At 37.0% G+C, this 25,445-nt stretch overlaps 1 protein-coding gene across 5 annotated transcripts in view; it reads right to left on the bottom strand.

Moving 5' to 3' along the window:
- Positions 1–652: 652 nt before the first annotated feature.
- Positions 653–25,445, bottom strand: part of KDM4C (lysine demethylase 4C) — a 282,638-nt gene continuing 257,845 nt past the window's right edge. For all 5 annotated transcript variants that reach the window (XM_062017621.1, XM_062017619.1, XM_062017623.1 and 2 more), the window contains 4 exons: positions 24,381–24,551; positions 7,958–8,077; positions 4,065–4,157; positions 653–1,534 (listed from right to left, as the gene is read on the bottom strand). In XM_062017621.1, the coding sequence (XP_061873605.1) occupies positions 1,358–1,534; positions 4,065–4,157; positions 7,958–8,077; positions 24,381–24,551 (561 nt within the window). In that variant the 3' untranslated portion in view covers positions 653–1,357. The remainder of the gene's footprint in view (positions 1,535–4,064; positions 4,158–7,957; positions 8,078–24,380; positions 24,552–25,445) is intronic.

Below are 25,445 nucleotides of genomic sequence, written 5' to 3'. Positions count from 1 at the left end.
GCTGTCACATAGTAAATGAAAGGATTTTACTGTCCACTGAAAAAAACAAAATAAAAGAGAATAATCATGCGAGGCCTACAGTGAAACAAAGATCTGTGTTCCGCAGAATATAAAGGACTGTGTCATGAAAAATTCTTTGGGTCCATATATTCAGGGCTTTGTTATTTCTTTTCAAAGAGAACTCTAGAAACAGCAGTGCTCAGATTTAAATTGGATTTTGAGAGGGCTCTTTTTCCTGTGGCAGACAGTCAGAAATCCTGCTGATGGTCCAGTTTACAAGAAACAGATGATGTCATTTTGTAAAGCTCTCTTCTAGTTTCACATACTCAGACTTTGTACTTTCTGTGAAACATTTGAGAAGGTCTGGACTGAAGTCTAACAGAAAGACAAGAAAGGAAAGTGCAATATCCATCAAGTTTGCATTTTAATACTGAGCCATGTAAGTGTCTGTTGGTACATTTCATGGTGTTTCAGGAAACTACATGCATACTGCATACAGTGAAGGTTCTTGCTTCCTATAACATGAAAATCACATTGACAGACAAAATATTGCAAGTAAAAGTACAGTATTTATTTCTTTAAAATATTATCGCATTAATAGAATACTATTTTAAATGGAAGACCATAATATATTCATTCAAAACTAGTCTGTTAAGCATATATATTTAAACTCTATTTTTTCATACATGTAATGAAAGAAAATTATATTTTACAAATAGCTATTTTTAATAGACCTTATGAAAAACATGTTTAAAAATAACTGCCAAAATCTGCCTCTTTAAATATACAAAACAGCCTTGCCGGGCTGAAGAAATACATCCTAAAAGCCAAAGTATCTAAGTCAAAGTTGAATCCCCATCAAATCCTGCTGAAAGCAGTAGTGACATAAAAAGGTAAAAGCACTGTATCAAAGTAAGTACAGTTTTTGTTTGTCCTCATACTGTACATTATTTGTATTTGTCATAAAAATGTTTTATAAAAAACTGCTATTACGGAACTTAACACCCTTTCCTGTCCACAGAAAAAAATGAGTCACTGAAATTATCTCTGTTTACTAAGATGTGTCCTCCTCTGAATGTGAATCTTTTCTCATAATTTGTAAGGAATTTTACTGCTTGTCTCAATGCAAGTAAGACTTTAAGTTTTCTTCAGCATATCATTGTGCAATCCCTCTTACTCTCACTTGGTTCCCCCTTTAGTTCTTTAATATAAATCACTACAAAACCTTTAATACTGAAGAAATCATAACTCAATCACTTAAGCTTGTGAGGCTGGTGTATTGATTAGTTAATTAAACCAAAACCAATTCCAAATAATGCTGCATGCTTTTTAATCAACATCCCTCTCCTACTTCCTGTTACAGCCCCTTCTGACATTTTTTCTGGAAAGAGCTTTTCAAGAAGGTACGGTATCCTGGATCATCCACATATTCATTCCGAAAGCGAGAACTTAATACTCTCTGCCTCTTCTTCTCTCCTGAGATAACATCTGCTCCATAAAATGTGTCTTCAAATCTCATGTCAGAGGCTGTAGACTAAAACCAGACATAAATTACACATACAGTTTCATACAAGCCACCATATTTTGACATATTTTAGGCAAGTTATATGGGAAGACAGATATATTTCACTTGATCACATGAAGTTAGCTACACATCTGATTATGCAGTTACAGCTGTTTTCGGGAAAATGTCAAGATATTAAATACATCTTTAAAATGTACATTTTCGATTTTTTGCATGTACTACTCCTTATTTAATTCTCTGGGTCTGTAATTTTCCTTAGAAATATAAGATTAATACCAGTTTTTAGTTTTTATTTTATTTGGCAGTCACAGAATTGCTCTGCTTTGAGGTGAAAAACAGCAACACAGAAGTGACACAGTTGTTGGGCAGGTTTGATCCCAGCGGTTAAAGTACTGTCTTATTCAGAAAAGTTTTAAATCCAAGGCATGGACTTCTGGAAAGGAACCTGCCGCTGCCTAATTTGCAAAGAAATGAAATTAGAATTTTGGATGAGCATCATTTAGAAGAAGCTGGTGTCATTTATTTCTAGAGATGGAAGCAATATCATGAGCTGTCTTTAACTTGTGCTGTCTTCAGCATGAGGAAGGGAAGGTGGTGTTGGTCGTAACTTGAAGACTAAGCTATATAGAACTTGAGGCAATGGTAGAAAATCACACAAACCTGTGAGCACCAGCTGTGGTTTGTTTTATCTAATCCAGTGGCTTTAACCTATACTTAACTCCCCTATGACTTTAATGGTGTCAAAAAAAGAAAAAAAAAAGGTTCTCTAAAAACTCAATTTTTAAAAAAGCAGCATAAACCCAACTACATTTGTATTGTTATACTTAAGGAAACATAGCAGTCTACATTCTACAGAACATGCTGTTAATTATAAATGCTTTTTACTCATAGTCTGTAAAATGGTAACAGAATGCTTTCCAAGTATAACAAAAAATCCCATTGAATATAACCAGATGGTTCATTTAACGTTTTCCAAGACATCTATCATCTATCTATATCCTAGACAGCCAGGCACTGAAAGATGAATGTACTTATCTCAAATACATTGACAACAAAGTGTGTTAGCCAGGAATATTTGACCACTGCACCTCTCATAAGAAAGGTGTCCTAACCTTACTCTGTTCCTTCAGTAAAACATAAAATCTTGCTGGTGGAGGCTGGCAGCCTCACATTTCTCTGCCTATGTTCCATTCCCAGCTTTATTGCCTCTTTCATACATGATGTCAACCCTTTCCTTTGACACACTCCTAGCTTCTGAAATATGCAGCATCCACAGTGGGACTGGCTGCTGAGAATTGGATAAAATGAAATTATAGCAATAAAAACAATGGTGGCAGCTGCGTGTGGGAAGCAGCATGGAAAAGGAAACTTGGACTGAACCTTCTTCAGCTGCCTCATCATATAACAACATATTAGTCCACCAAACTCATATAAGATGATGTATGCTTGAAGAATCAGCTCCAAACATGATTCCCCTAAGACTCCTTGCACTCAGTTTCAAGAATCAGCTTATTAATGTCACATAATGGATGTGTGAACAGGTATTGTGTATGAGCACACTTCCCTGCAGCAATGAAGAATACACTGTATAGACTGCTTTCCCTTTCAAAGCTTTGCTAAAATGATTCCTCAAGAGGAATTTTTGATTTACAACAGTGAATTATCATTTGTTCTTGAACATTATAAGATTTCTACACTTTTGGGCTGTGGTTTTACGTGTCAAGAAAGCTACTTTTTGGCTTGCAATGCAGTTTTGAACAAAGCTCTAAAACCTTGACATGAGAAGAACATGGTGCTCTGAGTACACTTGGTAATGGACTGAACTGCATTTTATTTAACATTAATGACAGAGACAGGTAACAGCAGTTGTCTTTTCTCCTACAGATAGTGTATGGCAGAACCTTCCCATTTCAATCTTTAAATGTTATGCTCTTTATGAAGCTCATCACTTTTCCACATGGAAGATATACAAAACGACCACCTGCTGGATGTTCTTTGAAACTGTGGGAAGTTTAAATTATAGCAACGAACTGGTTTTAAACCAAACACTAGTGAAATGTTGATGAGTCCTGCCAGTGACATTCACAAGTTCTGATCAGGGACTCGGTTTCTTAGAACAAGCCAATTGCATTTTCATTAAATGCAGCGCTTTTAAAATCACAAAGTTCTGAGAACTTGGAAAGATATTTTAGGAGTACACATATGTTAGAAGCATGCTGGAAGAACAGAGTGCCTGTCAATTTAAATATTTACTAACTTGATAAATCATGATCTGACAGATGATCGACCAAAATGTCCCTTTTAGGAGAAAGTAATTACATTTCACAACAGTATTTGCCTCTTCGGGAAGAACAACTAACCATTCTTTTTAGCAAATGGACACTTGTGCTAATTGTTGTGCTGATTTATCCAGTCATATTAGTACAGGCCTCGCAAAGCATTTGTCCAATTTAATCTGAAAATCCACAATAAAGCCATGAACAGTGTTACTGGCATTTTGAGCATACACAGACTACAGTTATCATCATCAAATACTCACAAAACGTGCTTTTACTCGCTTAGGAAGTTCTTCATCTAGTGTATATATCTCTTCTCTCTTCATTACTATTTGGGAGCCATCTTCAAACTCAACCTAATTGAAAAAATGCGTATTTAAAAACAAAATAATTTGACTCTTGAAGGAAGTTTCTGGGGAAGTCTCCAGACAAAAATACTGTGTGCAAACAGGAAAGATTTGTTTACAAATATTTTGCTATCTATTTTAGCAAGGTAAAAATAGAATAAAAAATAAAAAATATTATTTCTTAGGAAATGCAACACATTTATGAGTAGAAAATAATATCTAAGCAAGAAGAAATCAACACTGACAGATATACAATAAAGTAAAATTTATTAGATTAGGAATGCTGCACAGTAACAACACAAGAAACATTATTTTGTAGGAGTGACATATTAAAATGTTTTCATGTTATTTTTATTCCCCAATTTTTTTTTAACTTGATTCAAATAAATAAAAAATAAATTTTAACATCCTGTGATTCAAGGGTGAGGAACATGACGTCAAAAGAAAGTATGAGTGACAACTAAGGAAATAACAGTTAGCAGAATTTTATTGAATCTGATGGAATTTCTTTAAAATGCTCTGTTCAGAAGATGAAAAGCTTTATCATGCTTAGGTTTAGATTTAATCCAACATGAACTCCGTTAGCAGAAAATGAGAAAGGAAATGTAACTAGGTGTGGGGAATGTTAAAATGATGAAAAATCTGTAAGATTTTTGAGCGGCTGTTGATTTTTTTTTAATACTTCATCTAACACAACTGTGAATTTCAGCTATTATCTGTGACTGCAGTTTTAGCTCTCACCGAAATTGTACTTTAAAGTTTGTTATAAAATTAAAAGAAGCCCCATACCAAATCCTTAGGTGACTTAATGAGACCATGTGAACGAAAACAAAGAACAAACCCAAATACAAACATGGGAAAACATAACTCATCCAAAGTAAAATTATAGATAAACTGAAAAATATATATTTGAACTTGTAAATGGACTTGGTTTTGTAGCTTCAAATGAAAATCTGGCCACCACTAAGTATATCAGATTGTGAACAGCTGAAAAATCCAATCTCAAAAGCAAGGGTACAAATCTATGAACGATTAACTTCTTTAAAAGCAATTTCTTATACAGCAATTAACAGGGATGCACAAATGTGGAATGCATTCAAGATCCACAGAACACAGATGGATAACAAAGTCACAAAAGTCACCTTTGCTCCTCTCTGTTCCTGTTACTAACTCCATAAGCCTATCCTGTTAGTGATATGTTAGAGGACCTTAAAGGTCAATTTGGCTTAAGCTTGTTTACTAAAAGTGGCAAGTGTGGTATTTCTCAAGAGGATAAAGGATCAGTCTTTCTGCTATTCCTGCTCCTTACCGCAGAAAACATTTGGTAATATGTCTTTGCATAATACAGTTGGTAATGTTTTCAGCATCACCTGTGAAAGAACTGGACAGGAATGAACTCTGACGGTGCTATGCCATCAGAAAATCACCTCTTGAATAGGTAATGTTTTCGTTTTTACTGGTAGTCTGCCGCAGGAAGTAACTGCTTAATACCAGAGTCTGGCGTGCTTGCAGTATGAAATATACTGAATATTTACAATGAAGAGTAACTGTAAGTTCTTCAGCTATAATTCAGCACACCATGCTGCAAATGAATTTGTCTGCTGTTAAAACTCAAACATAACAGGAGCTCCTCCTAGATTTTCAAAAATATCATGATTCATGCAAAATATAAACCCACCATCTGTAATAGCTCCAGTTCAATTCAATTCAAACTGAAGATAAAACATTTCAAATCATCAGTTTTATCCAGCAAGTTATTTTAGTTGGGCTTCTGCTGCTGTACTATGTCTATTCTTTCAATGAGATTTTCTTCCATCAGGACAATACAAATTAAAGGGTCAGAAAAAACTGTTGGAAAGCAATTAATACAGTGAACCATTAATTTAATAACCTCAAATGATAATAAATAGCGAATGTCAATATAAAAAATGACCAGGAAATCAAATGTCAATTGCATTAAGAATTTCACTTGAACACCTGCTTCATATGACACGTATAACGCCACTTAGGGACTGTGTAGGATACTGAGTGGCAAACGTCAAAGTAGGTGACACAAATTCTGGTGCAATGTGTTAGCTCCAGCTTGCACAAGTACTGCCACATTCAGTACAAACATCTCATGAACATGAGGAAAATTCACAGATTTATCCAAGTAGAACAGTTTTGCCTTATTAGATACTAATATTTATTTCTGAGAGTTCTTTTCAGTGTCTCCTTTTGTCATAACATCTAAAAAATCACTCACAAGACTTGGTAAGAGAGTCTGAAAGGTGCAACAGAGATGTCATAAGCTGGAGGAATGGAGTATGTGTATGCATGAATCCTGGGAGCTTTCAGACAGGCTTCAGAAAGACCAGAGGAAGAACTACTAATGTTGTGAAGTTAGCTCTGCATCCTCCATGTCACAGACTTTCTGTAACCCATGGCCATGTTGTGGCAGCTCCTCTCCTATCCTACAGATTGAAATAGTTGCTTGTCCTTGAAGTCCAATGTATCACAACCTGGACTCCCTCTAATCTTTAATCTTCGTTATTTCCTCTGAGATAGGGGTTGTTAAAGGCAGTTTACAGTAATCTCCTGATTGTTAGGTTAGGAACTCCAAGCTTTCCTGAACCTTTGCATGCTAATCCATTTCACTTAAATGGATTCTTCATGTTGTCCAAGAGGTCTAAAATAAGACGAGTCAGATTCCTTCAAGTATGAAAGGTAACAACATTCATCTGATCTACCTCACAGTATTCCTCAGAAGACCAGCTCTTCAGAAGACCAAATGATTTGAAGATTAGTGTTATTATTAAACAATAACATTTATCTTTTATTTTAAAAAAACCTTTTCAACTTCACAACATAATAAAGCTGCTAAAGATAAGGGAAGAGGTGAGATTTAGAGACTTGCTCAAAGGATCAGGCGCTTGAGGACTTGAGTTGAATTGCAAGTCATTGGCAAAGTGAGAAGGTCAACGCCGCAAGTCATTTAGCCTCCCTGTGCCTTAATTTATCTACAGATATAATAGTAAATTTGCCATTTTCGTAGAGTAATGTGAGGCCCAAAGATGAAAAGACTTACATAAGTAAAAGTTATTATATCTATCTAAATGAAACGTACCTAGATTCTCATCCTTTCAGAAGTGCTATTATTATTGTGATTGTTTTATTGCAGTTTCTACCATTCACTTGGGTACTCAAAGCTGCTGACTGATTTCTCTCAAAGGCAAGAACATAAAAAAACAATTATAGTGTCTCTGAAATCAGAAGTCAGCTTTTTAGCCTTGCCTTTAGTGTTCAGTTTCCTTTTGCCTTTGCTAAGGATAAAAAGCTCCTTAGATTATGTGTTAATTAATTCAAAAGTGCCTCAGACAAATGAAAGTGGGGCTATTTATGCACTTCTTTTTAGTGCCATCCCTTCCACCCTTGTATGAAATGCCTAAGGTCCACTGTAGTCACACATCAATACTTAATTTTATATGATTAAATGTATAATTACCTGACATCAAATGAAAGTAAATAACCTGGAGAAAATCACAAATGTTATTTTTCAGTCTTAATGTTCCACCTGATCACCTGAGTTCTTATTAAATGAGTAATTTTCTTGATTTTATACGAACAGGTGAAACCTCAACTCCCAAAGAGTTCACAGCACTTGTTAATGGTTTACACAGTTTTATTTATTAGTTTAAATACATAAGCAGCTGCAATAGAGAGTCCACACTCCAGACTTCTGCAGCTTTCAAGGTACAGTTGGTCACTCCAGTGCAACAGCCAAAACAGCCATCTGCAATAAAGACATAGTAATAAATATAGACACTCACCTGATACATGTGAGCTGTGTTTGCTCCCAGATACTTTGCACCATACAGTTTTCCATCAGGCCATTTCACTTGGACAACCTCTCCCTCTGCAGGTGGGCCCAGCCTTAAGCAATCTCTGCTCTATTTACAAAGAAGGATGGATTCTCAAATCAGTGAGTGAGGCACTACACTGAAATTACATGTAAGCTACTCTTCACAACTTGGTAATTGGAGAAGATTTATTACCATGTGTGTTTCAAGTTTTATAATCCTGCTAATGGGCTAAGAGAAGACACTGTTAGTCTTTTGAAAATGAAGTACTGACCAAAGAAGCAGTCCCTTTGCAGCTTCATGCTGCACTGGCAAGGCAACAAATGTGTAAATCATACAGGTATCAGCAGCTATGATGCATTTCTCTCAAACTTAATTTCTGTCACACATTGAAAATAAAGGCCACTAAAGTGCACTTGTGTATGTGTAACATATCCTCTTTTGTATATGCAAGTAACTCATTGTCCTGTTAACCACAGCACATTTTTGCTAGCTGCTAACTTTGCTGACTGAAACACACTCTGATGGATCAAACTATAAATGGTGAGCATGTCAATGAGATCTTTGCCTAGCTGATGGAGAAACACCAAGAGAAGACAAATATCTACAAAGAAAGGTTAGGTGGGATATTTTTTTTCCATCTAGAACATATGTAGCAGGTTTTTCTCCCTGTGTTTTGGCCAAATATTGTGCCTGACTTTTCCACCATGTCAGAGCACCACAGTTAATGCTAGCTACAACACATCCTTGTTATGGTTTCTTTTGCCCCAGATGGCTCAGCTTGACCTAAATGACTCATCTGCAGAGCACACTGACCTACACACTGGTACCATCAGCTGTCCACACCGGGAAATAACACAAAGGATCAGAAAAGGATCATGACAGGTCTAACTTCCAGTTATTTGGAAGTTATCCCTAACAAATACTCACCCCAAGAGTTGCATCTACACTTTGTACAGGCCACATCACAAGATTTGACACAAAGTCATGTTAATTTGGTGGTACTGTCCTAGCTGTGAGAAGGTCTACTTGGTGACTATAATTGCCTGAGCTGACAGCTATAAGGTCTCGACTGGGAAAAGTCTAAGCCAAGGACTCAGGTACAAGGACTCAGTGACAAGGTCCTGCAGGTTGCTGCAAGTATTACCATTTTTAAAGGCTCAGATTTACACAGAATATTATACAAAAAATATTGTATTTTTTACTTGAATGGTTCATTTCCAACAGAGGCCAACAATTATGATGACAAAGAACTCAAAATATGGGTGCAAAAATGCACCACAGAGATCCTGACTGGGATATTATCTTGTTATAGTATCATAATAGCCAAATCTAGGCTTTAGAAGCTGATTTTAATCACATGTATCTTAATCCATGAATTTGATTCAACACATGATAAAAGAAGTGAAAAGCTGGATTTTCCCAGAAATACACTTTCCTGCATGACAATACTGTCTCTGCTATTCCTCAGGTGCTGTGCTTAAGGAGACTGCTTTAAAATGTCCTGAATGTTTGCCTGACAAAGGCTGCTGTAACAGACAAAGAAAGATAAATCCTTTCAACTTCACTGTATATTTGGGGTTGTGGGTGGCACTACTGTATTACTCTTTCTGGTAATTACAGCACAGGCAGGGGGAAAGGGGAAAGGATGGCTGCTACCTACTTTCCAACTATGGAATAATTGACCTCTCAGGGGATAGGGATTGCTAAATACTATCATAGCTCTGACTATAAATTAAATAGGACTATATTTTTAATGCTTATTCCTCAGTGATGACTGTCAAGATGGTTACTGTCATACTTCTTCCTCTATTTGTTGCTAAGGTGCAAAAAGGCTAAATGTCTTGAATAAAATTTTTAAAATGCATCATGGAAGACAATAAATTTCCTGAAAACAAACAATTTATCAAAAATGTCAAATCAAACATTAATTTTCCAAGAACAAAAGCCCAGCATGAACCGCTCCCTTTGCACCTTGCAAAAGTAAAAAAAAAAATTTAAAAAAATCACACAGCTTCTCTAGGATAGCTAATGGAATTGCTCACATGGAAAATTAGAGTTCTCATGCAAATAATTAGGCAAATAACAGTCCCATTCTTCATGTATCACCACAATGTCTTAGTCTACGGAGCAATGTTTGGGAAAACCGTACTAAATGGCTTTTACTGATTTCAACCAGAGTTCCTACCTTTTATTTTCATATTACATAACAATTTTAGAGATTCTCTTTTCACTGCAAAATAATTCTCATCATTTTCTTCTGGAGAATGATTAGGCTCCTTTCTTAGCTTGACAAAATTGCCAAGATGTAACCTCACTTTTTTTCAGTCATATAATGAAAAGTCAGACATCACGATATGGCAATCCTTCAGCATTCACATACCAGCTGTAAATAACACTGTGTGGGCTCAGTCCCCATTCAGCTTGTAAACCACATACATTTCCCGTCCAATTACATATTATATTTTCTACTTCACACAGATGGACAAAATTGTGCCCATCTGTACTGTAAAGCCTATGGGCTTAAGTGTCCAGTTTCACATTCCAGCTGTTTGACATCTCAGAGATACAACTCCAACCATGGTCAGCTATAAAATGTTGCTCAGGAAGATGTCCAGTTGGGTTTGAGTATCCCCAAGGATGAACACTGCACCATCTCGCCGGACAACTAGTCCAGCATTCAAAACCCCTCACAGTGAAAGTCCTAAGTGAAGAAAAATACCATGTTAAGGAATTTCCTGTATTTCAATAGGTACTTATTGTCTTTCATCCTGTCACTTGTCACCACTAGAAGTGTGAGGTTCCACCTTCTTTATTTCCCCCATCAAGTATTTCTACACTTGGGTGAGATCCTCAAGTCTACTGTTCTCCAGGCTGAACAGTCCCAGCTCTATTAGTTTCCCATCAACCAACTGATGCTACTGTCCCTTCATCACCTTCATATCTTTTCACTGCATTTGCTCCTGTATGTCTACAACCTTACTGTGTAGGTGAACACATAACTCGACACAGCACTCTAGATATGGTCTCACCAGTGTTAGGTTTACAGATATTCAGAAAGTTTCTTTATGAGTAAAAACCTGTACAACAATAATTCTAAAACTAGTTGTTTATTACAGCTGGTGTTTTCTGAAACATTAATTTTGGGGTTCACTATGTGCATTGAACTAAAACAGTAAGCAATCCATTCCCAGTATATGTGAAAATATGGTGAAATACTGGTGTTGTCTCATACACTGTTGCTAAGGTATTCTTGTGCACAGCACTACAGATAAAGTAGATATTTCTGACATTTTTCTTTTCTGATATCCCTTTGTTTTGGCCAGAGAGGTTGAACAATACTTTGGTTCACTAAGGCTGGTCACAGCATTTGCAAGCAGAAAATTCCGCTGCAGCAGTTGAGTACCAATGGTTGACACAGACTAGGAACAAATGTGGAGCCACACTAAAAAAAAAGGGAGGAAGTCTGCATCTGATGCATGCACTTGAATCCAAGAACTGTGAAATGTTGCAAGATTCCTGTAATTTTAATACAGCTTGAATTAAATACCTTAATTTTTAAAATTATTTTTAAATAGGTTCAAATTATTTAAGAAACTAAAGCTAAAAAGTAGAGATATTCTGGCCTAAGATAGAACTTAAGAACTAATGAAACTGTTCTCCAAAACTGTCAGAAACAGATATTCCTTCAGCACTTACAATTTTATTTTCACAATGGTTAACCTGGCAATTGTTATTAATTCAGCTATTTGAAATACAATAATTATTTTCAAAATTGTAAGTATATAGGAGCCTTAGACTTCTAGGTTTGATCCAAAAGGAGCGACATTGAAAACAAGTATCTTTAGTGAATTCAGAGGAAACAGAAAACTCCGTAGTGTAATTCTGAAAGTCAACAGGGCTAAATTGGCTCATATCTTCAGGCACTGTCTAAAATAAGTCTCCAGGTTAATAGTAGAAAAGATACTGTAGTCTTTCATGTAAAGATTGTAGAAGGGAAGGACAAAATTATTCTGTGATCGCAAATAATAAGACAATGTTAATTTACAGAATCTCTGGTCTGATGGAAAGCTAGACAGAGAGGAAATCCTAGAAAGAAAAATATTGGCATGGTTGAAGAAGAATATGTATTTGATGAAAACCAAAAGGTTTTCAGTTTGAGGCACTCTTCCTCAGTGAGGAAGGCAGCAGTTGAACAATAAGGTCTAGAGACTGCAATACATTTTTTAATAACACTTTAAAAAACTGTTTCCAGATTCAACAAATGAAAAGCAAAAAGCTCTCAAAAACTTTTCTGAGTATTCTGAACACCTGACTCCCACCACTTCATTTCTCCTAAATATAAAAGCAGGGAAAGGTTTTCATTTCTTTGTGCAATGTTCTGTCTTTCAATGGTCAGCTTATAGTTGAATGTTTGATCTTTCAGAAACTCAAACAGAATCATATTCTTTCAAATCAGATTCAGTGTTTGGTGAATGTGGAACATACTTGGTGAAGAAAGGATCAATGAATTCCTTTAACTTAAAGCAATGGCCAAAGTTATGATGATGAAGGTCTCTGATTCAATCCTGCAATTGATAACCTAGAGAAGTATGTCTTGTTTTAAAAGCTGCTTTTGCCTCACATACTTTTACATAAGCATTCTGTCAAACTATTCCTATTAGGATGAAGAAAAACAATATCCATCTTGATCAGACCGGAATATTTTCTATGTCAGATTACTAAACTCAGTTCTCAGCTTTGCTTCAACAGTAGGCTTAATAGAGAATAAAATACTGCAAAGTAAAAGACAGATGCAATCTATTAGAGTCTGAAGACCCTCCTTTAAAGCTAATTAATTACTGGAGACCTGTTTTCCCTGAACATAGCCCTAAATAATTCATACATATATATTTTTTAAAGTATATAACAATACAATGAAGATTGAGATTTATTTTTCCATGTGTAAAAAACTCAAGGCCAAACCTTGGAAATATACTGAAGTAAAATCAATCTATGGTATACAGTACTATGTGGGAATAACCATTTTTCCTTATAGCTGCAGTGTCCTACAATTCTGATGTTTACATTCATCAACTGGCATAATTTAAAGCAATTAGAGATGTGTAGAGTAGCTTCTTCCTTTTCTGAATCATTTTATTCTTCTGGAACTTGTTAAATAATTTTTTTTATTTAATATATGCACAACAGTTGTTCTTCTACCCATTTCCCATGAGGGTTCTCTATAAAATCCACCATGTGGGGAATCAAATTGTCATCAAGTACTAACTGAGACAGCAAACATAATCAGCCTGGCACCTCTTCAGCAGAGTGTCTAACTGACCAGGCCCTAGCCCATAGACAGCCTCAGAAACTCCCAGTTTATTTTCCTCAACATTAATTGAATTGTTTATTGGTTTAACTGGCAGACACAGTGCTGAGCTCTGTTATTTTTCAAATCACTATGGTTTAGACTGTGTGCAAAATAAAATATTTTAGTTTGTTTAAATCATGTTCAAATTACAGCATTGTCCTCAATGTCACTTAGCAAAAATTTATACTTCTCCTTGACACTCCTGGGTCAGACTTGCTGATTTGCTTTGTTTTGAAAACAGACCACAAAATGCCTCATTGTTTATTCAAATTCATGTCAAATACCATTGATGGTATAATTGACATAAAAAACGTAGGGCTAAAGTGGTTAAGTGTGGCTCTTGCATTGGGTTTTGTGAGCTAGTACAGGCTTGTACTTATATTTTTGCTGTAGGGCTCTGTAATGCAGCAGCAGAGTGAAAAACACAGGAATTGTGTAAATTATTTTACTTAATGGTAAAGGAACAGTAGAAATACACAGACAACCTGACTGGCATTATTCCTCCCCAGATGCTATGAGTTTAAAGACAGTTTAAATCTCAAATCAAAACCAGTATTTTAGCTGCATATAGTTTTCATCCTTTGAAGTTACTCATTATTTCTGTACCATATGATACCAAAACTCTCTAGGAAGACATATTCCAATCAATGAACAGCAGACTTGGAGGAAGACTGTGTAAGAATTCATTTTATTGTGCTGCTGCAGCTTTCTGTATCAGAGGGTTCTTGCAAATCCCCCTATGCTGTTGTCATGCAACTTGGAAAAAAGGAATGGCAAAAGATAGAGGTAAGCAGCAGCTTGACTTCAGCCCTGCAATTTGCCTGGTGATACAGGCTCTTTCTAAATTGTTCTATCCGTGACACACAGGGGCCATGGCACAACATTGTAATCCTCCTTCTGGCAGACTGAAAGCTGATAATCTAGCCCTGAGGTTTCAAAGATCAAAGAGAAACAGATACCGAAAAGATCAACTAGAGCTAAATAAGACTGCAATTGCAATAAACCTGGCCTTCCTATCCTGTGTATCTACATAATTTTTTTACTATCACTCATTTTATGTTTGCTCGTGAATTTATGTTGTTAAAATCAAACTGTGAAATAGAAACTGTCAATTTTCTGTCATTCCCGGAATTGCTTAAATCCATAAAGATGCCTCAGACCTTCACATTAGTCTACCTAATCACAACTGTATGTATCAAGCCATAAACTCAGTTCATCTGGGCTTTTACCCTAGAAAATCCATAATGGTTTCTGGAAAATAACTTAAAACTCATGCACGGTCTCCAAAACTGAAAAACCAACCCCTCTTTTTATTTTGGAGAAAGTAAAATTCTTTTCAGCAAATTCAATGCATAGCACATTCACTTCACTTTTTAAAAAGCAGCATTCTGGTATTGATAACAAAATTAACAGTTTCTTCTCACAACACAGATATAACAGATATAACTCAGTAACTATAACTGATTTTCACTGATAAGACTTCAAGTGGGTTTCTAGTCCCCAGACTCACAATATGAAAAAGCAGGAAAAATCTAGGCTCAATTATTGGGGTTTTGCACACAATTGGTCCTGTCACAGAATCATAGAAAGGTGAAGGTTTGAAGGGACCTCAAGAGATCATCTAGTTCAAAACCCTGCTAAAGGAGGTTCACCTGAATCAGGGGGCACAGGAACATGTACAGGTAGGTTTTGAAAATCTCCAGATTTTTAAAATCTCCACACTCATCCTGTGCACCCCGTGCCAGGGCTCTCATCCTCACATTAAATAAGTTTTCCTTCATGTTCAAGTGGAACTTCCAGTGTTCCCACTTATGCTTGTTACCCCTTGTCCTGTCACTGTGCACTACAGAAAAATGACTCGATCCATCCTCTCGATATCCATCCTGTAGTAATTTTTAAGCACTGATAAAGTCTCTTCCCAATCTTCTCCAGGCTAAACAGCCCCAGGTCTCTCTGCATTTCCAGCCCCCTAAACATCTCTGTAGTCCTCTATTGGACTCTCTCCAGAAGTTCCCTGTTTCTCTTAAAACTGGGAAGCCAAGAACTGGACACAGTATTCCAGATGTGGCCTCACCAGGGAAGAGCAGAAGGGAGGAGAACTTCCCTCGACCTCCTGGCCTCTCCTCTTGCTGTCTCTAGTTGAACTGCAGCAGTTGCTTCTAAATTTTTCCCTAAAGTTAGGAATCGATTTAAATTTACTATCCTGTTTCATTGCTAGTAGGCTATCTAGCCTAGTGCTCTCTTTACAGAGAGAAACCAGATGAAGATGGTTTGAAAGGCAAGGAGTGCAGAAGTAAGCATGGGCTGATCACACTGTCAGGAAGAGTTAGCCCTTGCTGTACAGACCCAGAAGAGAAACAGCTTCCATAGCAGCGCAGGAAAGATACCTCTGAACAGTCCTGAGGATCGAACTTCAGTGTACTCAAGGCCATTCTGCAAAGACACTTAAGGCAACCTGTCTCCTCTGCCTAGTTACTTCATGTAACATTGACTTTCATCTTGAGTACTAGTGATTAAGCTCCCACAGTCATGCTCACCAGTCATTGTTTCATAAGGAGCAAAACTAATGTGATTCCAACTAACACCTCTGGTTTAGAAAAGCTTGTCATACCAACAAGTAACATATACTACCTGCAAACAGTGAATATATCTACCAACAACACTAAACTGTAAGTGGAGAAATAAATTGTGGAAACTCTTTGAAACAACTCTTGATCTTAACAAGCTGTCAAACTGTTTTTCCTTTGGGAGCTGATAGTGTACAATAGTTCATGCAAATTTTTAAAAACAGAAAATCAGGTTTCATACACTCCAAGACAATTTGAATGAAAAGACGAGTAGTAGCTAATTTGCCACTGTCAGAATTTTATCTAAACAGGAACAGCAATTTACACAGTGCATTAGCATTTGAAAGAGCAGGCCTGATTCCCAGGAGTGCAATCCTGGTTTTCAATTGGTATAAATTCAGTGAAATCACCAGATTAACAGAATTGTTAGCGTAATTTAACAACTTGGCCTTGGATCACAGAATGCATAGTATAAAAATATTTTTAATTGATGTACAGTATGTTGTCCTTAAAATATATTGAATCTTTTCTTACAAAGTAAATGCATGCTTTCACCAAAGGGAAACTGGAAGACAAATGCCATCACGCATTCCCAACTACATCTAAAAATGTCTTGCTTTCCTTAGCTTAGAAAGTTACTGTTTCAACCATTACATTGTCTTTCATCAATGTATCAATAACACAAATATATGTGTAATACTAATTGACAGAGGCTGAATTGCCCAGCAGGCTACAGTTCAAACCCAGGATTCCAGAATGGGGCAACACAATGAGGTGCAGCACAGAGGACACTGAGGAAGTCTTGATTTGAGGTTAAATACACTCTTTATGGGACAAAACTTAGTGTCAATGGTAGGAGGGTGAAGCTGATGAGGACACCAAATTCACTGTGTCTGACTGAAGTAGATGGCTGCTGTAGTGCAGTGGAGAACCCTTGCTTATGCTTACATTAAAGTTAGATGAGACACTGAATACTACAGCACGACCTTGTATCCTGCCCACCTATAGAGTGGTGACAGCCTATAGGTTTAAAATTCCAGTAAATTAACTGCAGTCAGATGAGTACAAGAAGCGGCTCGTGTTCTGCTCCTGACCCTACCTTGGGCCATAACACATGGGAAAATGCTCCTTCTCCCTGCCTCCCACCTCCAACACACATGGCAAGTCTGGAAGTAATCTACTTCTGAAACACTCAACAAATATGGTAAATTACCATATCTGAAAATCCTGCCATTCCTGGGTTACCTCAGGAAAAAGGTGTGAGGGCAAACAATGCTCCTCCCCCACTCCCAGCCCTGCCAACTCATCATAATGGTTCTTTGGCAATTCCAGAGATTCTGCTGTGCTCCACATGCTTATCATGACTGTATTCACTGTGGTTCTGGACATTCACTTTGCAAACACATGAAGCATTGTAATATATTTCTGTCTCTCCCCTGCTTCATTGCAAAGCCAGACATCTTATTGTACACTGCAAAGTCATGGACTGTCTTTCATTTTGTTTCTCCTGCTGAGCTGTGGAGGCATTACCTTAAACTCACCTAAAAGCATTACTGATAAGGATCCATTAAGCATTCCAGTATCAAGTGGAAAGGACATTATACACAGGAAACTGTGTAAAGATAATACTTATATTGGAAGTTTTAATTTGCCTTTATTCTATCCTATATTTTTTTATGCTTATCTATTAAGTTTCCTGTCTTTTTATTGTAACCAGAAAGAAAGAAAAACCAAGAACCACAAAAAACCGCCCTCACTTCTCCATAACGGAATAAAGTGAAAGAAACTCACTTAAATCAATATGGTTATAGTACTGTACAAGTTTCAGATTAGAGTCAGACTACTGCATCTTTTAATGTTTTGCAGCTTCTAGAGCTAGAGCATGGAATAAAAGCCTCCAGTCTGAAGCCTTATAACTTAGTCTTTACATTTGAAAAGGTTTGATTTGACTTTAACTTAGTAAGACTAGAGTTTAAAAAGAAAAAAAAAAATTAATTTGTGTTAATACTCAGAAGATATACAGGACAATTTGCATGTGCAACATATAGTATTCTGTGCAGCAGTGCTTGCAAATCCAGTGCAAAAGTTCTCTTACAAACATGTGTAAAAATGAATTTCTTATCTCACATGAACTTCAAAACATATATGCATATTTATTACACAACAGGAATCAAAAGTCCTACACGATTTTCACAAATCTGCCTACTAGGAAAAGAAAAACAAGTTTTTTCCCCAAAGACACTTCATGCAGATCTCAAACTTGCTTTCCAAATTTTTATAGAATTGTCTGTCAATGGTCACACCATACAAGTGCAGGAAGTTCAACTACATAGCAGGTAATTTTATAATGCTTAAAAAAAAAATGCCAGCCCAACACGAGTAGTGCATTATTCAGCTTAGAGACTCAATGTTGAAGAAACAGAGAAAAGGTTGCTAAACCTATTATAAACCATTAGGTCTCCCTTCCCACATCACATAACCAATTCTGAGGAGCATTATACCAAATATGATTTGTCCCTTCTTTTACCTTCAGAAATCTATTGCTTGCATTTCTATTTCACATTCTCAGAAATCATTGGCGATGGTGATACTGGGATGCATCCAAAGTATTGCCAAGAAAGAGAGTGAATTCAACAGCTGTAATTTCCTTAGCCATTCTTTACAGATTTACATGCCAGTATAATAAAACTGAACAATATGCTGTTGTCTGTCAGAAGTCTAATGGATCCTTCACAGATGCAAGGAGGAAGGTAAGCACTACTATTTAAAGTTTTCATTTGTACAGGTAGACAAGCAGAAAACAGTTGTCTGAAGAGATAAAGAGGCAAAGGTATATAGGAGAGAAACCACTGGAAAAAATGCTGGAAACTAGTCAGGAGTTTAGTCATTTAAAATGCCAACAAGGCTGATGGAGGAAAAGTTACACACATCTGGTTTGTAGGACCAATTTTCAAAAAAGCACAGTGTGGTGGTTTAACCCTGACTGGGTGCCAGGTGCCCAAGAGGTTGTTCTATCACTACCCCTCCTCAATTGGACAGGGGAGAGAGAAATACAACAAAGAGTTTGTAGGGTGATAGGGGGTGGGGACTACAGTCAATTCATTAGAGATGGACCTTGCTGCTGCCTCTTCTCAGAGGGAGGCCTCCTCACACTTCCCACTACTACAGTGTGGGGCCTCTCCCAAGGGAGATAGTCCTCCGTGAACTCCTCCAGCAGGGGTCCTTCCCATGGGCCACAGTTCTTCATAAACTGTTCTAGCATGGGTTCTTCCTACAGGGTGCGGTTCCTCACAAACCAACCCAACATGGGTCTCAAACCCTGGAAAAAATGTCCTTCAGGAACAGACTGTTCCAGAGTGGGTCTCTCACAGGGTCACAAGTTCTGACAGCAAGCAAACTGGTCGCACGTGCGCTTCCCACATAATCACAGTCTCTTTTGGGCATCCACTCATTCTGGTTTTGGGTCCTCCATAGGCTACAAGTAGATCTCTGCGTCCCCCCCATGAACCTCCACAAGCTGCAGGGCACAGCTGCCTCACCATGGCCTTCACCACAGGTCACAGGGGAATCTCTCTTCCAGTGCCTGGACACCTCTTCTTCCTTCTCCACAGACTTTGGTGTCTGTGGAGATGTTGGTCTCAAATTTTCACTCCCTTCTGTTGCTGCTGCAGTTCAGCATCTGTGCAGCAACTTCTTCCCCTTCTCAAATAGTTAATTACAGAGGCATTACCTCAATCATTAATTGGTGAGGCCCTGGTCAGTGGCAAGCCCTCATTACAATTGACTGGCATTGGCCCTAGCAGATACCAGGGAAGCTTCTAGCAGCTCCTTCTAAAATAAACCATCCCTGTAGCCCCCACTAAAAGCTGGCCACATAAAAACTCTACACACAGAATCCTTCAGAAATTTCTAGAGCTACAACAAAATTATATATATTTTTATATCCAGCTGCCAAGACCTACATGCTAGCCCAGTATTTCCAAATGCCCGTTGCTTGAGCAGTAGTTTTTCAAAAGCAGTAGCAAAAGTAGTAATGTATACAGACATATGCAGATGTATACTTATTGCATCAGTGAAAGTCCGTGAAAATTGCAGACACAGTCAGTAAGGAGTAGTGCTTGTAAAGAAGTAAGATTTTGTTATTAAAGCTACATCCTGAGCACTGACACTTGCAAACTCAAAAGTGAACTTACCCATTTTAACTTTCACATGCAAAATGTCTCTCCCATATAATGGCACATTATGGTTTTAAACTAATGATCTCTCTAGCTAACCTGTGGAGGAAATAATTTTTTAAGAACTGTCCAGTAAAATCTCATTTGTTCTACATATCAAAGGAGGATGAACTAAATCAGTTCTGTCTTTCTTTTTGTGTAAGAATGGGACAACTTGTATTTAGCCTGACCTTTTTGTGTGTACTTTACCCCAATCAGCTCACCTTGTCTTGAGCAATTTCTAAGATTATAAATGCTTGTGCAGTTTCAAACCCCTTCCAGATACCTAGGCCAGGAAGGCCTAGATATTCAAAATCTCAGCAAGCCCACAATCATCAAGAAACATAGGACAATTGGCAAGCCTATGCACACACTATGTGTATACATTAGAGCACTGAGTCATGAGACATCAAAGCTTTTATTTAATAATTTTCTAGAGGTGTAAAGTGAGCATTTTTGCACTCAGAGGGAGAAGACGGCAAAGGTCTCTGGATGAGAAAAGTTTTAGTTTTTAATAGCTTCTCAAATTAAATTGCTATCATACTGGAAGGTTTCTCTTCAAATACTGGCAAGTGAAATATGCTCCATTTTATTACTATGATTACCAAGAAAGCAGAGGATAATAATTTTGGACTTTGTGGAATTTAGGTGCAGCCTATAAGGAGTTGTAGCCTTTATGATCATTTTAGTGAATTACTTCATCTGTCAGAGTTCTCTATAGCCCTGTTCCGCCCTTTTCAGGGGTGAACTTAAAGTATTGATGGACACAGAAAGAATAGAGCTTAATCTCCTTCATTCTTTTCACACTGAAGGCTCTCTTGGGTCCACTACTGAAAGAAGGTACTTGCATGAGCATCAGCATAATTCTGCTACAGATTCTAGGTATCACTGTTGGGTCATTAAGAAATCCAGTGCTTAGTGGAGGCTTTTTCATGCTTGAATGCTTTACCTTCTCAGCAGAGAACGTCTACCTTTATACACTTAATAGTAACGTAAAACAGTGTGGGTATGTCATGGCAGCAAGTGTATTCATTTTTGCTCACCTAGTTTGCTTGATAACCGCAAGGTGAAACCATAACAACAAAGAATTCCATATAAACTGGTCAGTGAAAGACCAAGGCACTTACTGGGACAAGTGGCCTTGAAGGATGTCTATCATTTCAGGTGTGCTCAGCTCTCCTATAATCAGACTTCCCCATACACTCAGCATTCTTGACTGAATTTTTTTTTTTTTCTTTTTCTCTTTCTTGCAGTCTACATAATTTGGCTGGAACTTTCTGCCTGTGACCACGTATATTGCAAGGCCTCCCTGTTTAGCTGGGATTTTAACAAGGTAATGTGGGAATAACTTCATCTTTAGCTCTAATTTCAGGTTACATACATATGTGTGTGTGTATATATATATGTATATATTCTAATTATACTTGCTCTTAAGGCATTATTGACAGATGTATTATAGAGATAAACAAATAAAACTCCTAGCTAAACAATAAAACTCTTAGCTAAATATACAGACTATTAATTTCTAGCAAACTGCCAAGATATGCCATTGGAGATACGTCCAACACATACTAGCAGGGAAAAAAAAAACAAGGAGGAAAAAAAAATGAAACTGTGGGACACTATTCCTACATAAGCAGTCCTAAGACACTTCCAGATGCCTAATATGCAAACTGACATCTTCCCTGTTGGGCAGGACAGTACTCCTCTTGGTGCTGAGCTAGGGGCTGTGTGACAAGTTACGGACCGCTAGTTCCTCAAGACCTGGGAACTATGGCACATATCCATGCTGTCTGACGGCAGCAGCTACTCAGGATTGCAGCACGTGCACTCCCTAGTTGTCCACATGTATCCTTCAACTAACTGTAAAGCTGCCATCTCGTCTCCCTTAAGGTAACGTGTACCATCCCCCTCACTACAGTCTCTCCATGACTTAAAGTTGTTATGCTGTTTCTTCCAGCAAAAAATTGTACGCATATACTTCTTCATGCCCTGTTACACAAGCTGAGTTGAGGGAAAGCTGACTGATAGCATATCAACAACCTATCTAATGGGTTTAAACATTGTAATTGAGGAGTGATTACTCCGACAAGGTAGAAATCATGTATCGTACCAAAGCAATAGCTTGAAATAAGAAATCTATATAGCTATCCTACATCCAATACCTACACTTAAAAAAAAACCATGCACCCTGATATACTTAGGAAATGTTAACACAAACTGAGAAAAATAAATATAAGAAGAGAGTAATGTATATTTTTATTTGGTAGTTTTTGTGTGCTTACACAGAAACAGCTTCATGAAGCTTCAAGGCTGAAATTTCCCTGTTCCCTATTTTCCTCCTTAAAAATAAAGCACTGTGTCTGAACATTGGAATTGTGGTCTATTGTGAGCTGAGCTGAAATGATGTAGTTGATTCAGCACATAGCGGAAAAGCAGAAAGCTTCTGGTATCTTTGTGAGCTAGTTGAAAAGTGAAAACAGATTAGAAAAATAAGTTCTTCAATAGGCAGCAACATGGCTTTCACACCAGATTTGATGAATAAGTCCTCCCAGCGGCACTAACACCTGATACGCACATTGCATGGATTAGCAAGTTTTAGTCCAGGCAGGAGAAAAAACATTTTTTTTTTTTTCCCCTTCCAGTAACTGCTGCAGGTATATTATCTAATGAAAACACAACAAGATTTCTCCAAGGAATGTGAAATTCATTTGGTGTTTCCATCAAACAATTATGTGTTGTTCATTCACTATCTGAGAAGCACTGAGGCACATCCATCCAGACCTGATTACATTTATTCTTAGCTCCAGATCAGACTACTCCATTAGGGTGGCAAGCAGTTTCTCATCTCTGCCTTACCAGATCCTTAATGCAGGCATACACAGAAGAGAAGTTTCTAATAAAAATACAGCCATATTTGCTTAATGTCTTGATCATCCTTAATCAGAATGTCTTTGATCATTAATGGAGCCTTTCAGAGTGTCTTGAATTAAAGGATAAATTTTCAAAGACATGTAAGAGGATTTGATGTCTTCTGTTCAGACCAATGGGTGGTAAACAGCTCAATCCCCACACACTGCTCTGAAATGTACCTTTTCAAATACTGTACTTTCAGAAGACATCAGACTTTTCACTACGAAGCTTCTAAGAACAACAGGATCCTTTCCACTGATGTATCTGTAGGCTCATGCTACATCCAAGAAAATATTAGGCCTGCAGAAAACAGAACAGCGCAGACTTCTACAAGAGAAGAATATGGACTATTCCCAGGGATTGTTGCCTTTGAACTGCAAAGTGTTGAGGTTTTTGCACCACTGCATATGCCAGAATCCCTGCCTCTACATACACAAGAGGACATAGGGGTAGGTGAGAAGTGCAAACAGCACTTTTGCATACCAGTGTTCATTAAAGGCTCTAACTTTCAGATTATTAGCAAGAGGTACACCAAAAATATCAGTTCAGTACAAAAAAGACTCTGAGGAGCATGCGGATAAACAAAGATTAGAGTCATTTCATGAGAAAGACATCAAGCACCACCCAATGAACACAATAAAAGGTTAACATCCAACATAATCATTGCAAATGTGTGGGGAAATATTCTGTTTCCTTTGTCTGCAAATTTTGTTCATATGTGCCAACCATGTGAACAACACACTCCTTAACAGTTCAGAGGAACATGGTAGTTTTTGTAAGTGCATATGAGAAAACATAATCTCAAATGCTTTTTGGAAATGTAAGAAACATTATGTTCTTCTCTCTAATGATTTTTATTGTTAATAATGTAATCTCACAAACTAAATATCAGAAGATGTAAACAAGTTGTTAGAACAGATTCTTGAGAGCTACTCTTACCATTGCAGCACGATTTTTCTATTCTGCTAGGAATTTTTGCAAGTTATCTCTGAGAGACAGGGAAGAATATACAGAATTCCTTCTCTCATATCCTTTATTAATCACAAATTTGTTATTTAATTAAAAGATTTTCTAAGATTACTTTTGCTTCATTTGGTCAAATGGCAATGACTAATTAGAATGACCAAGGTTTGCAAGGCCATTAGAAAGTAATTCTCAGCAGCAAAAGTAACAAGTATGAAATTAAGAGGTTATCTCCTTGAGGTCAAAAGAAGTAGTTCAAGAGGCTCCATAAAAACGTCTAATATAATAATAATATATCAAAAAATTATAAACACCAATAAACCCCAAAGAAACAACAAAAAAAGTCCAAACCAGACAAAATAGATATCTGAGAAAGCACTTACAACGATGTCTTCAGGAAAAGTATCCAGACTGAAAGAGCCATCATCAAACATCACTTCATAGAAAACTTGAGATGTCACTTCTATGACTCTGCAACTATAGTATCGTGTATTCCTATGTTTCGTGATGACCGTCTGTCCAACCGTAATGGCCTTCTCACATGCTTTAGCTCTCTTGAAAAAACCAAGAATTTAAAAGAAAAAGTCATTTTAAAATATCAGCTTACTCATTGAAAATTTAGCAGTGTCAAAACAGAACTGGTAACTGCTCATCACTCTATATAAAAAACTTTGAATGAAAAATTGTTCCTTCCAATTATGATTACACAAATACTTTTTACTTACAATGTTTATTCATGTTATGAGAAAACAAATAGCATCTGAAGAATAATGAACCACAGCATTCAAATATATTTTTGCAACTGAACCCTTATGACTGTTTTGGATTAGATCAACTAATAACATACAATTAGCAATATTTGTGAATTTTATTTGAGGAATAATTTATAGAATTTGCTTGAGGAAGTAAGATATGATGAACCCAGACTATGGTTTTGTATTGTTTTAAATGATGGGAATTTTAGGTCCTGGATTTCAGTATAACTCTACAAAATTGCTTAATATCTAACTAAATGCATATTCATTTCTTGACAGAGCTATCTACAGCTGTGTATATGGGTAATTTCTTAACCCATACTGTACAGAATTTCTGCTCTAAAACTTCAGATAACATTGACCACTCTTCATCAGTTACTTATGTAGTAAACCAGTAACAATGATTTTTTTCACTTCTCACTTCTAATTCCCCAGAGGCAGTTGTGTTAATCCAAAGAGTATCAGTGTTGTTAAACTATGCAAAAGTTCTACATCAATAACTACTTGATGGATTCTATAAATAAACAAAAACCAGAATGGACCCTTTTAAGTAGCCCACATAACGCAGATAGCTGTTACATCTCAGCTTCCAACTAATGTATCCCCATCAATGTTTCACTTAGAAAACAAACCTCGTCACAAGAAAAAATAAAATCAAGAGCTTTTCATCCTAATAACAGAAGGATGGCATTT

This window comes from Colius striatus, chromosome Z (assembly GCF_028858725.1).
Source record: "Colius striatus isolate bColStr4 chromosome Z, bColStr4.1.hap1, whole genome shotgun sequence".
NCBI classification, from domain to species: Eukaryota; Metazoa; Chordata; class Aves; order Coliiformes; family Coliidae; genus Colius; species Colius striatus.
This window is presented reverse-complemented; position numbering and strand designations above follow the sequence as displayed.